At 49.2% G+C, this 17,399-nt stretch overlaps 1 protein-coding gene across 1 annotated transcript in view; it reads right to left on the bottom strand.

Annotated features, from left to right (window-relative positions):
- Positions 1-17,399, bottom strand: part of LOC144608285 (carboxyl-terminal PDZ ligand of neuronal nitric oxide synthase protein) — a 124,067-nt gene that overhangs the window by 18,604 nt on the left and 88,064 nt on the right. The window contains exons 7-8 of the mRNA XM_078425901.1: positions 13,837-13,970; positions 4,980-5,144 (exon numbers count right to left, since the gene is read on the bottom strand). Of these exons, the coding sequence (XP_078282027.1) occupies positions 4,980-5,144; positions 13,837-13,970 (299 nt within the window). The remainder of the gene's footprint in view (positions 1-4,979; positions 5,145-13,836; positions 13,971-17,399) is intronic.

The raw sequence follows: 17,399 nt of genomic DNA, 5'->3' as shown, positions 1-17,399 counted from the left end.
ATCGTTAGTTTAACCAAGACAAGACCACAACCTGCTTTGCAATGTCTAATGAAGAAGCTTTGTCAAGCAAACCATATGAAGGAAGTTCCCAACCCAAAGCATCACCTATCCTCCGCAGTTGTTCCATGACCCACTGGGTTACTCCACAACTTTGTGTTTTACTCAAGGTTCCAGCATCTGCAGTTCCTCGTGTTTCTCTCCCCCCCCCCCAACCATCCCCTGTCCTTGGTCAATCAACTTGGTCTATTGGTATTAACTGGGAACATAAATGACCAGGACTTGAGAACTGAAAACCTATTTCGAAATTCAGAGATACAATCACACTGGAACCGTAATAAATCTGAAAAAGATCAATAAACCTGCAGAACAGGGACTTTAAACGTTGAATTAATGCCGATGTGCGGCTGTGATAACAGGTCTAAATGGTGTAGAAGGACAGAGAGGTCCTGGGGTGCTGGTACATGAATTACTAAATGTGATGAGCAGATTAACAAAGCTACAGCAAGTCAATCTGATCGCTGCCATTTATTTGTACAGGAATAGAATTCAGAAGCAGCAAAGTCATATTGCATGTGTATCTAACCTTGGCTAAACCACACTGGGGAAAAGTTCCCGTTCCTCTTTTTCTTAAAGATGAGTGGCACGGTGGCGCAGCGGTAGAGTTGTTGCCTTAAAGTGCCAGAGACTCGGGTTCAATCCTGACTACGGGTGCTGTCTGTACGGAGTTTGTACGTTCTCCCCGTGACTGCGTGGGCTTTCTCCGGTTTCCTCCCACACTCCAAAGACGTGCAGGTTTGTAGGTTAATTGGCTTTGGTACAATTATAAATTCTCCCTAGTGCGTGTAGGATAGTGTTAGGTGTGCGGGGATCGCTGGCTGCCTGTTTCCGCGCTGTGTTTTGAAACTAAACTAAAATAAAAATAATACAGCCAATTCCAACAGTGTAAAGAAGATTTATAGGGTTGGTAAAATAACTGAGTGATAATAACAATGTGGAACAGAGGATCTGACTGGAGCTATTCTTGTCAAGGTAGGTAGGTATTGAGAAACCTAAACTGATGAAAGGGTTTGACAGAAATATTTCCACTGTAAAGGTCAAAACTAGGGACCATAAATATACCGGCAGCCAGCGTATCCAACAAATCATCCTCAAACATTTCCATCATCTACAACGGGACCCCACTACTGGCCACATCTTCCCATCCCCTCCCCTTTCTGCGTTCCGCAGAGACTGTTCCCTCTGTAACTCCCTGGTCCACTCGTCCCTTCCTACCCAAACCACCCCATCCCCGGGCACTTTCCCCTGCAACCGCACGAGATGCAACACCTGTCCCTTTACCTCCCCCCTCAACTCCATCCAAGGACCCAAACAGTCTTTCCAGGTGAGACAGAGGTTCACCTGCACCTCCTCCAACCTCATCTATTATATCCGCTGCTCTAGATGTCAACTTCTTTACATCGGCGAAATCAAACGCAGGCTCGGCGATCGTTTCGCTCTACACCTTCGCTCAGTCCGTCTTAACCAACCTGATCTCCCGGTGGCCGAGCACTTCAACTCCCCCTCCCGCTCCCAGTCTGACCTTTCTGTCATGGGCCTCCTCCAGTGCCATAGTGAGGCCCACCGGAAATTGGAGGAACAGCACCTCATATTTCGCTTGGGCAGCCTGCAGCCCAGTGGTATGAACATCGACTTCTCCAACTTTAGATAGTTCCTCTGTCCCTCTCTTCCCCTCCCCTTCCCAGTTCTCCCTCTATCTTCCTGTCTCCACCTATATCCTTCCTTTGTCCCGCCCACTGACATCAGTCTGAAGAAGGGTCTCGACCCGAAACGTCACCCATTCCTTCTCTCCTGAGATGCTGCCTGACCTGCTGAGTTACTCCAGCATTTTGTGAAATAAATACCTTCGATTTGTACCAGCATGTGCAGTTATTTTCCTACACGACCATAAATATAGGATGGTCATGACTCAATTCTATCAGAAATGCAGATGAAATTCCTTTCTCTAGAATGCGGTGAGAATGGAATTCTCTATCACTGATGTACTCAAAGAGATGGGTTCATGAGGGGGAAAATATGCAGGTACAATAGGGGGATGGTGGCGCAGTGGTAGAGTTGCTGCCTTACAGCATCAGTGACACAGGTTCAATCCTCAATACGAATGGTATCTGCAGAGTTTGTAGGTTCTCCTGTGACCTGCGTGGGTTTTCTCCAGGATCTCGTTTCCTCTCACACTCCAAAGACGTACAGGCTTGTAGGTTAATTGGCTTAATATTGTAAATTGTCCCTTGTGTGTGGAGGATAGTGCTAGTCTATGCGGATCGCTAATCATTGTGGATTCGGTGGGCCGAAGGGCCTGTTTCTGCGCTGCATCTTTAAACTAAACTAAACTACAAAGTTGAGTATATTAAAAAAACACAAAGTGCTGGAGGAACTCAGGTCAGGCAGCATCTGTGGAGGGATTGGGCAGGCAAATATTTCATCATGTAGAAGCAAGGAACTGCAGAGGCAGATTAACACAAAAAAAGACACAAACTGCTGGAGTAACCCAGCTGGTCAGGCAGCATGTTTGAAAAAATGGGTAGGTGATGTTTTGTTACTCCAGCACTTTGTGTTGAATATTTGTTCAGACTTCTTCAGTCGGGTGGCACAGTGGTGCAGCGGTAAAGCTGCTACCTTATTATGCCAAAGACCCAGGTTCGATTCTGATCACGGGTGCTGTCTGTTTGAAGTTTGCATGATCTTTCCTGCTAAAACTGAACTTTAAATCTAAAACTGCAGTCCGACCCAATACGTCACCTATACATACATTCACTCCCCAGATGCCATCTGACCCGCTGAGTTCCTCCAGCACTTTGTGTTTTGCTCAAGATTCCAGCATCTGATGTTTCATGTCTCTCCAGAGTTAGCTTCATAAGTGATAGGAGCAGAATTAGGCCATTCAGCCCATCGAGTCTACTCCGCCATTCAATCATGGCTGATCTATCTCTCCCTCTCAGCCCCATTCTCCTGCCTTCTCCCCACAAGCCCTGATACCCTTAGTCATCAAGAATCTGTCAATCTCGGCCTTAACAATGTCCATTGACTTGGTAAAGAATGTTACATATTCACCACCCTCTGACCAAAGACATTCCTGCTCGTCTCCTTTCTAAAGGCAGGTTTTAATGTTGAGGCTCCGGACTGTAGGAGACACTTTGGGGAGCTCGGCCATGCAGGTCACTGCCTCCGGATACTCCGGTTACCCACGTGGGCTAAGGTAAAAGTGGACAAAGTCTCCCTTCCTTGACTTTGGAGTTAGTGTGCTTTCCCCAGTGTGGCAGAGTGGGAGATGTGGCACACACTGGCAGCAGGAGCGAAGCCCAGGCCAGGAAGCCCAGGAAATACTTCCTTCAAAGGCTTAGGAAGTTGGGCATGTCCCCTACAACTCTCAGTAACCTCTACGGATGTACCAGAGAAAGCATTTTATCGGGTTGCATCACAGCGTGGTTTGGGAACAGCTCCATCCAAGACCGCAAGAAATTGCAGCGAATTGTGGACCCAGCCCAGACCATCACACAAACCAACCTCCCTCCCACTGACTCCATTTATACCTCACGCTGCCTCGGCAAGGCCAGCAGCATAATCAAGGACGAGTCACACCCTGGCCACTCCCTCTTCTCCCCTCTCCCATCAGGCAAAAGGTATAGAAGTGTGAAAACGCACACCTCCAGATTCAGGGACAGTATCTTCCCAGCTGTTATCAGGCAACTAAATCATCCTACCACAACCAGAGAGCAGTCCCGAACTACCATCTACCTCTTTGGTGACCCTGGGGCTATTCTTGATCGGACTTTGCTGCCTTTACCTTACACTAAACGTTATTCCCTTATGTATCTATACTGTAAATGGATCGATTGTAATCATGTATTGTCTTTCTGCTGACTGGTTATCATGCAACAAAGCTTTTCACTGTACCTCGGTACACCTGATTAAACTAAACTAACTAAACATTTATAACAGCTGCCATATAAGAACAAGGGCGGCACGGTGGCGCAGCAGTAGAGCTACTGCCTCACAGCACCAGAGACCCGGGATCCATCTTGACTACATTCTCTCTGTGACTGCACAGGTTTTCTCCGGGTGCTCCCGTTTCTTCCCACACTCCAAAGACTTACAGGTTTGTAGTTTAATTGGCTTGTGAATTAGCCCTAGTTTGTAGGATAGAACTAGTTTTTGTGTTTAGTTTTAGTTTTAGAGAAACTGCGTGGAAACAGACCCTTCGGCCCTTCGAGTCCGTGCCGACTAGTGACACCCCATACAAGCACTAGGGACAATTTACAAATAGTACAGAAGCCAATTAACCTACAAACTTGTATGTATTAGGAGTGCGGGAGGAAACCGGAGCACCCAGGGAAAACCCACGCGGTCACGGGGAGAACGTACAAACTCCGTACAGACAGCACCCGTAGTCAGGATTGAACCGGGGTTACTGGTGCTGTGAGGCAGCAACTCTACCGCTGCGCCACCGTGCCGACCTGTTCAATGATTGAATGGTACGAGTGTATGGGTGATGGTTGAATGTAACCAATGTCAGGGGATCGCTGCTTGCATGGACTCGGAGGGCTGAAGGGCCTGTTTCTACGCTGTATCTCTGAAACGGGCGGCACGGTGGTGCAGCGGTAGAGTTGCTGCCTTACAGTGCTTGCAGCGCCAGAGACCCGGGTTCAATCCCGACCACGGGTGCTGTCTAGATGGAGTTTGTACGTTCTCCCCGTGACCATGTGGGTTTTCTCCAAGATCTTCGGTTTCCTCCCGCACTCCAAAGACGTGCAGGTTTGTAGGTTAATTGGCTTGCTATAAATATAAATTGTCCCTGGTGTGTGTAGGATGGTGTTAATGTGCGGGGATCGCTGGTCGGCGTGGACTCGGTGGGCCCAAGGGCCTGTTTCCGCGATGTATCTCTAAACTAAATAAACTAAACTCCACTAGGGTGAAGGGCCTACCTGTGCCATGACGACCTGTGTCTGCTGCTGCTGCTGACAGAGCTGGGCTTGGAGCAGCTGGAGTTGGTGTTGGGAGGCCAGCGGGGTGAGCGACGAGCAGGGGCTGCCAGCAGAGGGCGACAGCGGCGGTGGCGACGGCCCAAACGGAGTCCCGGCCCTGGAGTCCTGGACACGGAGAGGACAACGTCAACAACACAGGCACAAGAACCGTACGCAAAGGAACAATCTCACCGTACAGGTCAGGCAGCATCTCGGGAGAGAAGGAATGGGTGACGTTTCGGGTCGAGACCCTTCTTCAGACTCTTGAGTCTGAAGAAGGGTCTCGACCCGAAACGTCACCCATTCCTTCTCTCCCGAGATGCTGCCTGACCTGCTGAGTTACTCCAGCATTTTGTGAATAAATCGATTTGTACCAGCATCTGCAATTATTTTCTTATATAATCTCACCGTACACACGTACAGATGACAACACACCACCAGTGAACAAACTGCAGATGTAGTTTTACCAAAATACACACTAAATACTGGAGTAACCAGTAAATACCGCGGCACGGTAGCGCAGCGGTAGAGTTGCTGCTTTACACCGAATGCAGCGCCGGATACGGGTGCTGCACTGTACGGAGTTTGTACGTTCTCCCCGTGACCTGCGTGGGTTTTCTCCGAGATCTTCGGTTTCCTCCCACACTCCAAAGACGTACAGGTATGTAGGTTAATTGGCTGGGTAAAATGTAAAAATTGTCCCTAGTGGGTGTAGGATAGTGTTAATGTACGGGGATCGCTGGGCGGCACGGACTTGGAGGGCCGAAAAGGCCTGTTTCCGGCTGTATATATATGATATGATATGATATGATAACTTCATGTTATAGCATCAGAATTCAGCCATTCGGCCCATCGAGTCTAATCCATCATTCAATCATGGCTGATCTATCTCTCCCTCTCAACCCCACTCTCCTGCCTTTTCCCTATAACCCCTGACACCCGCACTAATCAAGAATTTGTCTATCTCCACCTTAAAAATATCCATTGATTTGGTCTCCACAGGAATTCCACAGATTCACCACCCTCTGACTAAAGAAATTCCTCCTCATCTCTTGTCTAAAGATACGTCCTGATATTCTGAGGCTCCGGCCTCTGGTCCTAGACTCTCCCACTAGTGAAAACATCCTCTCCCCATCCATTCTATCCAGGCCTTTCACTATTTAATAAGTTTCAGGGGCGTACCCCCCTCATCCTTCTAAACTCAGCGGGTCAGACAGCATCTCTGGAGAACATGAAGAGGTGATGATTTGGGTGGGGACCCTTCTTCAGACTCAAGCAGGGTCCCGACCCAAAACATCACTTATCCATGCTCTCCAGAGATGCTGCCTGACCCGCTGAGTTACTCCAGCACTTTGTGTCCTTCTTAAAGAACAAATCATGAATGAATGTGTGAAAAGGTTACCCCTCAGATTCCTATTAAATCTTTTCCCCTTCACCTTGAACCTAGGTACTCTGGTCCTCAATTCCCCATCTCTGGGGAATCGATCACGGAGGACACGCCTGGTTGGCCCGGGTCGCCCACCGTGTTGTTTGGTGGGACCCGGAACCTGCTCGAAGGCTCGGCGGAGTGCGCCCAAAGACGCGCACTGGGCAGAACCTCACCCAGACGCCCGGCGGTCAACGACACCTCACGGTCATAGAGTCATGGAGTGGAACAGGCCCTTCGGCCCAACTCACCCACACTGGCCAACATGTCCCAGCTATACTCATCGGCGACACCTCGCCCAAAGGTGCACAATCGGCAGGACTGGGAACCAGTCCAGAGGCTCAGCAGACGGCGTAACCAGGAGGGATTGGAGACGTCGGATGTGAGGAACAAGGGCCGGTAGGTGGGTGAACCTCAGGTAGTCTACAGGAGGGGCCCCCGGCACACAAAGATGTATCCATAACAAGGATTGTGATAGAGTTATTTGAAATTCAAGGTGTCAAGGTCAGTTTATTATCACATGTACCAATTAAGGTACAGTGAAATTCAGATTACCATACAGCCATACTGAAAAAAGCAACAAGACACACAACTACATGAAAGTAAACTTAAACATCCACCACAGCGGATTCCCCACGTTCCTCACTGTGATGGTAGGCCATAAAGTCCAATCCTCTTCCTCTTTATTCTCCCGCGGTCGGGGCAGTCGAACCATCCACAGCTGGCGGTCGAAGCCCCCATCCGGGCGATAGAAACTCCGGCGTTGGGGCGATAGAAACTCCCGCATTGGGGCGATAGAAACTCCTGCGGCCTGGAGTCCCCGATGTCGGTCTCTAACCAGAGACCGTGGGCTCCGCGACATTAAGTTCCCACAGGTTCCTGCGTTTGGAGCCCCAAAGTCGATCCCCGGCAGGGATCGTGAGCTCCGTGATGGTAAGTCCAGAGGCTCCCGCGGTAGAGCTCCCAGTCGGTCTCCAGCAAAGGCCGCCAACTCCTTGATGTTAGGCCGCAGAGATACAATACAGAGAAAAATCGCATCTCCGTCGAGGTAAGAGAAAAAGTTCCCCCCAACCCCCCCACATAAAACAAGCTAAAGAACACTAAAAAACATAATTGAACACATATAAAACAGACACAAAGAAAGAAGGGACAGACTGTTGGTGAGGCAGCCAAATTGTTGGCGCCACCCATTTAGTTTAGAGATGCAGCGTGAAAACAGGCTAATCGGCCCACCGAGTCTGCACCGACCAGCGATCCCCGCACATTAACACTATCCTACACACACTAGGGACAATTTACAATTATTCCAAGCCAATTTAGCCACAAACCTTTACATCTTTGGAGTGTTGGAGGAAACTAAAGATCTTGGAGAAAACCCACGCAGTCACAGGGAGAACGTACAAACTCTGTACAGACAGCACCTGTAGTCGGGATTGAACCCGAGTCTCCGGTGCTGCAAGCACTGTAAGGCAGCAACTCTACCGCTGTGCCACCGTGCAACCAGTTTGGTGATTTTGTATTATGGTGGTGGGTGTGTTGTTGCTATTTTGGTTTGTAAATATTATTTTTGTGGCAATTGAATAAATTATTTTTTATTTAGAAAATGATGGCTGGGCGAGGAGAGGAGAGGGATATCGGATCATGGGAATTACTCCAGTACATCGACCGGGCTTTGGACTTCGGGCATGTGTAATAGATGCAAAAATAATTTCACCGCACAGATGCATATGTGACAAAGAAAGCACCGATGATTGATTACAGGGGGATGGGGGTAGTTTAGGGGCACAGTGGTAGCGGGCAGACATTTACACAGAGTGCAGCCAGAGGATACGGTCACAGTGACGTCTGGGAACTGGGATCGGAAAAGTGCCCACTAATTCCTGCTGCAAATCTGCTGGACGAGTAATGCTCCAACTAACTGTTGGGGAAACCATTACAATAACAAACGGCTCAGCCAGTATCGATTTAATACAGGACACAGCAAGCTAATCGCTCGGTAATGAGTGCGTGATAACACAGCCTGCCCTGCTGCTTACCGACCTGCTGGGCGAGCTGCAACACTGATTGAATGTCCTTCCACTCGTTCAGCTATTCACCCTCACACCAGCACAGTCACACCAGCACAGTCACATCACCGAACGCCTGCCCCCATAACCACTACCCCACTCTCTAACACCAGCACAGTCACATCACCGAACACCTGCCCGCATAACCACTGCCCCACTCTCTATGTCACACCAGCATGGTCACATCGCCGAACGCCTGCCCCCATAACCACTGCCCCACTCTCTGTCTCACACCAGCACAGTCACATCACCGAACACCTGCCCCCATAACCACTGCCCCACTCTCTGTCTCACACCAGCACAGCCACATCACTGAACGCCTGCCCGCATAACCACTGCCCCACTCCCTATCCACCCACTATGTGGCTCAGCACAGCTCCAACGCCATCTATACATTCAGTCAAACCTACACAGTCATAGAGTCATACGGCCCTGCAGCTCAACTTGTCCATGCCAACCAAGATGCCCCATCTAAGCTGGTCCCATTTGCCCACATGTAGCCCACATCACTCCAAACCTTGTATTCAACCTTGCACCAAATACTATAATAAACTTCATAAGTTCATGGAGCAGAATTAGGCCATTTGGCCCATCATTGTCTACTCCGCCATTCAATCATGGCTGAACTATCTTTCCCACTCAACCCCATTCTCCTGCCTTATCCCCATAACCCCTGACACGATGGATTTACAGTAGAAAGTGCCCAGACTGGGTGGGTCACGGCCTGGCACGGTAATCCCAACACACAGGGAGGCAAGAGGCTGCAGAGAGTGGTGGACTCAGCCCAGCCCGGTCCATCACAGCCACAGCCCTCCCCACCAGGAAAAACAGGCCATTCGGCCCAACTCTTCCATGCCGACACCAAGATGCCCCATCTAAGCTAGTCCCATGTGCCTGCATTTGGCTTATATTCCTCTAAATTTTTCCAATCCATGTACCTGTCCAAGTGACTTTTACATTTTGCTATAGTCCCAGCCTCAACTACCTCCTCTGGCAGCTCGTTCCATACACCCACCACCCTCACATTGAACAATTTGCCCCTCATGTTCCTTTTAAATCTTCCCCCTCTCAGCTTAAACATACCCATGTACCTCTCCAAAAGTATTTTAAATGCCACTCTCGTATGGAATTGAATGCTTTATTGTCACATGTGACTGGGCACAGTGAAATTCTTTGCTTGCATACCCAATGTGTACAAATAGCAGCCGCGCTGACAAAGCTACAAAGCAGGCCGGCTCCACCTATACTCCCCCCCTCCTCACGCCGGCTCTTCCATTGTTCTTCCCCTCCATCCTCACAGTGGTCCTCCACGCTCTCATCGACTGTCGAGTCGACCCGCGAGGCTTCACCGCCACTGAGGCCCCATCGTCACGAGGCTTCACTGCCACAGAGGCCCCATCGTCACGAGGCTTCACCGCCTTTAAGGCCCCATTGTGGCGAGGCTTCACCACCTCTAAGGCCCCATCGTCACGAGGCTTCACCGCCTCTAAGGCCCCATCGTCACGAGGCTTCACCACCTCTAAGGCCCCATCATCACGAGGCTTCACCACCTCTAAGGCTCCATCGTCGCGAGGCTTCACTGCCGATGAGGCTCCATCTTCGCGAGGCTCCACCACTGCCGCCGTTTCACCGTCGCTGACGCCTCATGCTGTCGACGCCCCACTTCAAGCCTCCGTGGTGCCGACCCAGGCCCCAGCCATGGGCTCCGTCGGCCACTCCGCCGACCCGGGCTCCAACCCACGAGGCCCGGCTCCTCCGTCCGACCTGCGAGGCCAAGGCCATGTCCCGACCCGGGCTTCTACGCGGCGATCCGGGAGGCATCGAGACCACAGCGCCTCGACAAAGGCCTCCGGCCGCGTTCCCAGGCCACAGCTGCGGCCCGTCCGGAAGCCTTCTAGCCACATGGCCCATGGCATCTGCCTCCACTACCACCCCTGGCAGCCCATTGCTCTCTGTCTAATAAACCTACCTGGCACATCTCCTTTAAACTTTGCCCCTCACATTTTAAAGCTATGCCCTCTAGTATTTTATATTTTGGTTTCTGTTTTTAATCTCTTTTACGCTACATGCAAGCTCATCTCCTTCACACAACCTAGCTCCAGCCACGCGCCCTCTAACCTACTAAAGACACAAAGTGCTCATGCTCATAAGTTCTAGGAGCAGAATTCTCTCAGAAGCTACAGAAGGCAGTGGAAGCCAATTCACTGGATGTTTTCAAGAGTTAGATTTAGCTCTTAGGGCTAATGGAATCAAGGGATATGGGGAGAAAGCAGGAACAGGGTACTGATTTTGGATGATCAGCCATGATCATATTGAATGGCAGTGCTGGCTCAATGGGCCGAATGGCCTACTCCTGCACCTATTTTCTATGTTTCTAATTAAGACATTAGGCCCATTAGGTCTACTCCGCCATTCAATCACAGCTGATCTATCTCTCCCTCCCAACCCCATTCGCCTGCCTTCTTCCCATAACCCCTGACACCCGTACCAATCAAGAATCTATCAATCTCAGCGGAGTAACTCAGTGGGTCAGGCAGTCTCTCAGAAGATAGACACAAAAAGCTGGAGTAACTCAACCGGATAGGGAGCATCTCCGGAGAGAAGGAATGGGTGATGTTTCGGGTCGAGACCCTTCTTCAGACTGAGGGGCCTCTCTGCAGCCCATGCATGTGTGTTCTCCAGAGAGCCTGCTTGACTTGTTGGTACTTCAGTACTTTGTGGGTTTTTTGGTAAATCAGCACTTGCAGTTCTTTGTGTCTACCCTTTTAATTATAAATTGATCTTGCTGACGTGTGTTCACTATCCCAGTTAATGCTGCCTTTATCATTTATATCTCAACTCAACTCTGGTCTTGCAAAAGGTCATTGATATGAAATGTCACTTTTCTTTCTGTGCATGTACCACATTTTTCCATCTCCACCCCTTTCCGCTTTCCGCAGAGACTGTTCCCTCCGCAACTCCCTGGTTAACTCATCCCTTCCCACCCAAACCATCCCCTCCCCAGGTACCTTCCCCTGCAACCGCAGAAGATGCAACACCTGTCACTATACCTCCTCCCTCGACTCTGTCCAGGGACAGTCCTTTCAGGTGAGGCAGAGGTTCACTTGCACCTCCTCCAACCTCATCTACTGTTCAAGATGTGAACTCGAATAAATCGGCGAGACCAAATGTAAACTGGGTGAACATTTAGCGGAGCACCTTCGCTCAGTCCGCCTGAACCTACCTGATCTCCCGGTTGCCGGACACTTTAAATCCCGTTCCCATTCCCACACAGACCTTTCTGTCCTCAGTCTCCTCCATTGTTAGAGTGAGGCTAAATGCAAATTGGAGGAACAGCATCTCATATTTCGCTTGGGCAGCTTACAGCCCAGTGGTATGAATATTGATTTCTCTCACTTCAGGTAGCCCCAGCATCCCCCACCCAAGTCGTACTAGCTTCTTGTTTTCACCCAACAAACAGCTAACAATTTCCTGTATCATCGTTCCTTTTTTGCATATCTTTCATTCATTGTTCTTTATCTTTCCATACCAACGTCTATATCTCTCGTTTCCCTTACCCCTAACCAGTCTGAAGAAAGGTCTCGACCCAAAACGTCACCCATTCCTTCTCTCCAATACAATACAATACAATATATCTTTATTGCCATTGTACAGGGGTACAACGAGATTGTTAATGCGACTTCCAGACGATGCAATAAATTAATTAGCTAATCTTTAAACAATCCAGAGAAACAAAAGTAGAAACAGTTAAAACAGAATAAAGTGCATATAGGTCTGTGCCTGGTCGGTGTGTGTCATAACCATCCGACTCAGCAGGACCGGTTCATAGCAGCTATGGCCCTGGGGATGAAGCTGTTCCTGAGTCTGGAGGTGCGGGCGTAGAAGGCCTTGTAGAGTCTGCCAGATGGTAGAAGTTCGAACAGACTATTGCAGGGGTGTGAGGAGTCTTTGTGGATGCTGGTGGCTTTCCTGAGGCATCGTGTATTGTAGATGCCCTCTAAGGCTGGTAGTTGTGTCCCGATAATCGTCTGAGCTCTGTAGACCACCCGCTGAAGAGCTCTCCTCTCTGCCTCCGTGCAGCTGAGATACCACACAGGGATGCCATGCGTTAGGATGCTCTCTATGATGCAGCGGTAGAAGGTCGTCAGCAGCTGTTTGGGCAGACCAGACTTTTTCAGTGTTCTCAGGTAGAACAGTCGTTGCTGTGCCTTCTTGACGAGCGCAGCAGTGTTATTGGACCATGTGAGGTCCTCCGAAATGTGAGTGCCCAGAAACTTGAAGCTGGACACTCTCTCCACACTGTCCCCGTTGATAAAGATCGGAGCGTATTCCCCATTATGTCCCCCAGAGATGCTGCCTGTCCCGCTGAGTTACTCCAGCATTTTGTGTCTATCTTCGGTTTAAACCAGCATCTGCAGTTCCTTCCTGCACACTGGTTTCTATACTGTACTAGACCAAGTGGACCCGTTGGGCCCAAACCTCTTCTGCATTGGTGCAGCACCCTCTCCTCCCCCTCCCCTTACCCCCTTCCTCCTCCCCCCTCTGCTTCCCTCCTCCCCCCTCCCTTCCCCTCCTCCTCAACCCCCCTTATCCTCCCTCCCTCCCTAGGAGATAGATTTAAACCTTAAAATGTGAATGACTTTAAAAATATAACACCGATTTCAACTAAATTTCTTCCATTAGCACCAAAGGGAACACGTGAGTAAGGTGGGCCTAAAATTGTCACACTATTATGTACCGTTTTGGCTGTAGTTCAGGAACAAACATAACAAACAAACAAACAAATGAGAGTTTCAGTATATAGATGATGCTGCTGGCAACATATTGTAATGCACTTTGAAACAGCCCAGAAAGATCATGCCTTATAGACCAACAGATGTGTCCTACATTTAGCCAGCTGCAACATTCATTATGCAGGCAAGGAAAATACAGAATGCCAATTATTCATCAATAATTATATTCCAAAAAAGGCACAAAGTGTTGGAGTAATTCAGGCAGCATGTCTGGAGGACATAGATAGGCAACGTTTCTGGTCCAGACCCTTCTTCGGACTGCAGCGTCTCTGGAGATCAGGGCAAGGTGACATTTCGGGTCAGGACCTTTCTTCAGACTGAAGTTGAATCGGTCTAAACATCCAGACCTGTAACGTTGCCTATCCATGTTCTCCAGAGAGGCTGCCTGACCAGTTGTGTTACTCTGGCACTTTGTGTCTTTCATTGTAAAACCAGTATCTGCAGGTCCTTGTTTATACAATTATATAAAAATACAGTTATATTAAAAACCAAACTAAACTAAATATTCTAAAGGTGGAATGAAGTGAAAGCACCTGATAGTTTCTCTCCGTGAGAGGTTGTGTGGATTTATCCGTTTCTGGCTCAGGCCCGTCGCACTCTCTGGTGCTGTTCAGTTCCACGTCTCTGTCCACTTTCCCGCTCCTCTCTGCTCCAGGTAGCTGAGAGCCTGTTCAAAGCAAGCAAGGCAGGCTGGGGCTGAAGATGCTGCTCACATTGCTGGTCCTCACAAACAGCACAGGGTACCTTCTCAGTTAAAATGGGCAACTCTGAATGAAGTCATAGAGTCAGACAGCATGGAAACAGGCCCTTCGGCCCAACTTGCACATGCTGACCAAGATGCCCCTTCTACACCAGTCCCACCTGCCATACCCTAAACCCAGTTCCTCGGCCCAATTCGTCCATGCTGACCAAGACGCTCCATCTACGTTTCTCCCATATGTCTGCATTTGGCTCATTTACATTGAGTTTAGTTTAGAGATACAGCACAGAAACAGGCCCTTCATCCCACTGTGTCTGTGCCGACCAGCGATCCCTGTACACTAGCACTATCCTACACACTAGGGACAATTTACAATCTTTACTGAAGCCAATTAACCTACAACCTGTAAGTCATTGGAGTGTGGGAGGAAACCAGAGCACCCGGAGAAAACCCACACAGGTCATGGGGGGAAGGTACAAACTCCATACAGACAACACCCGCAGTCAGGATCACACGCAGGTCTCTGGCGCTGTGAGGCAGCAACTCTGCCACTGTGCCACCGTGCCCTATTCCCATCCATGTATCTGTCCAAGTATCTTTTAACTGCTTTTATAGTTCCTGTCTCAACTGCCTCCTCTGGCAGCCCGTTTGACCCATATCCCTTTAAAACTATCCTGTCCACCCTAGACAAGAGACATATCAGACAGGAACAGGGGCTACACTTGATCTGAGCCAAAATGCTGAGAAGCGGTTATAATATTTTATAAATTATAACCACCAGCACTAGAAAAACAAGGTTACAACAAATCTATGGCACAGAAACAGACCATCCCCGGGTACTGGTTTAGTTTCCATCAAACCACCCACCACCTCTCTTCATCTTACACCTGCAATGCTTCCTCTTGCTTTGCCTGATGTGATTACAGAGACTCTCATGAAATGTACTTGCACTACTTTCTAAACCAAGCTTAAGGTCATAGAATGGACCCGAGGGTCGTAACGGCCCTTCGGCCCAACTCATCCATGCGGACAAGCATAACTGGCTTAGACGGTACATCTTAGTCAACATTAGCGCGACACGGTGGCGCAGCGGTAGAGTTGCTGCCTTACAGCGCTTGCAGCGCCGGACACCCGGGTTCGATCCTGACTACGGGTGCTGTCCGTACGGAGTTTGTACGTTCTCCCCATGACCACGTGCGTTTTCTCCGAGATCTCCTGTTTCCTCACACACTGCAAAGACGTCCAGGTTTGTAGGTTAATTGTCTTGGTATAAGTGTAATTTGACCCTAAGATAGACGCAAAATGCTGGAGTAACTCAGCGGGACAGGCAGCATCTCTGCAGAGAAGGAATGGGTGACGTTTCGGGTCGAGACCTTTGAAAAACGTTACCCATTCCTTCTCTCCAGAGATGCTGCCTGTCCCGCTGAGTTACTCCAGCTTTTTGTGTCTCTCTTCGGTTTAAACCAGCATCTGCAGTTCCTTCTTACACATTTTGTAATTTGTCCCTAGTGTGTGTAGGACAGCGATAATGTGCGGGGATCGCTGGTCGGTGCGGACGCGGTGGGCCAAAGGGCCAAACTAAACTAAACTAAATTATAAAATAATACAGCACAGAAACCAGTCCCTTGGCCCAACTAGTCCACGCTGGCAAATGTGACTGGCTTAGATGGTACACCTTGGTCGCATGGAGCTGTAAAATAACACAGCACAGAAACCAGTCCTTCAGCCCAACTCGACCAAGAGGCCCCATCTAAGCTATTCCCATTTGCCCACATTTGGCCCATTTCCCTCTGTACTAAACATCACCCATTCCTTCTCTCCTGAGATGCTGCCTGACCTGCTGAGTTACTCCGGCATTTTGTGAAATAAATACCTTCGATTTGTACCAGCATCTGCAGTTATTTTATTACACTACATGTACTTGTCCAAGTATCCTTTAAATGCTGTTGAAGTACCAGCCTCAATTACCTCCTCGGGCAACTTGTTCCATATACCCACCATCCTCAGAGTGAAAAGGTTGCCCCTCAAGTTCCTGTTAAATCTTCCCCCTGTCACATTAATGCGACCAAGAGGCCCAATCTAAGCTAGTCCTGTTAGCCACGTTTGTCCCATTTCCCTCTAAACCTTTCCAATCCATGTACCGGTGCAAGTAAATCCCCACCCACACTTGCACTTTTCAAGAGAATAAAGATTGCATCCGATTACTCACTCCAGGTCATTGAAATCTGAGTAGGAGCAGCGTGTCTGTCAGACAGCCATTGCCCACGTCTCCCGTGCTTCTGTGTCCTGATACAATGGAGTGCAGACTGTACATGGTGCCCCATGTGTGGCTTCCACCAGCGTACACCACCACTTGGCACTTCTATTTATAGAACAAAGCAGAACTCTTCACCATCTGCAAATCACTCCTGCCAACTCCAGCAATTATATTATTTTCTCTGCTTCATAAGCTCATAGTTCATACGTTCTAGGAGCAGAATTCGGCCATTCGGCCCATCGGGTCTACTCCACCATTCAGTCATGGCTGATCTATCTCTCCCTCTCAACCCCATTCACCTGCGTTCTCCCCATAACCCCTGACACCTGTACTGATCAAGAATCAATCCATCTCTGCCTTAAAAATATCCATTGACTTGGCCTCCACAGCCGTCTGTGGCAATGAGTTCCACAGATTCACCACCCTCTGACTAAAGAAATTCCTCCTCATCTCCTTTCTAAAGGTACACCCTTTTATTCTGAGGCTGTGCCCTCTGGTTCTAGACTCTCCCACTGGTGGAAACATCCTCTCCACATCCACTCTATCCAAGCCTTCAGACTACTATCCACACTTGATTTCCAACCAATCGGACAGATGGATACTTGGATGAATAGGAAGGATTTGGAAGGATCTGGGCCAGACACGAGCACATGGGACTTGGGTAGATGAGGCATCTTGGTCAGCATGGATGAGGTAGGACCAAAGGCGTATTTCCATGCTGCATAACTCTATGACTGATGCCAATTAACTAGAGGCTCCGCAAACCAAGATTAAAGTAAGGAGCATTGGCTCGCTCATCACCTATAGAGGACACCATGGTGCAACCTCATAACGGCAGGGACCAGGGTTTGATCCTGACCTCCGCTGCTGTCTGTGTGGAGTTTGCAGGTTCTCCCTGTGACCGCGTGGGTTTCCTCCGGGTGCTCCAGTTTCCTCCTACATCCCAAAGATGTTTGGGATTGTAGGTTAATTGGCCCTCTGTAAATTGCCTCTAGTGTGTATGGAGTGGATGAGAAAGTGGAATCAGTAGATTGATAGTCAGCGTGGACTCGGTGGGCTGAAGGACATGTTTCAATGCTGTATCTCTAAACGTCAACTAAATTAAACAAAATAAATTGGCCAAACCAGGGAGCAACAGT

This window comes from Rhinoraja longicauda, chromosome 31, assembly GCF_053455715.1.
Source record: "Rhinoraja longicauda isolate Sanriku21f chromosome 31, sRhiLon1.1, whole genome shotgun sequence".
Taxonomy (NCBI): domain Eukaryota; kingdom Metazoa; phylum Chordata; class Chondrichthyes; order Rajiformes; family Arhynchobatidae; genus Rhinoraja; species Rhinoraja longicauda.
The sequence above is the reverse complement of the archived record's forward strand: the minus strand, read 5'-3'. Positions and strand labels throughout refer to the sequence as shown.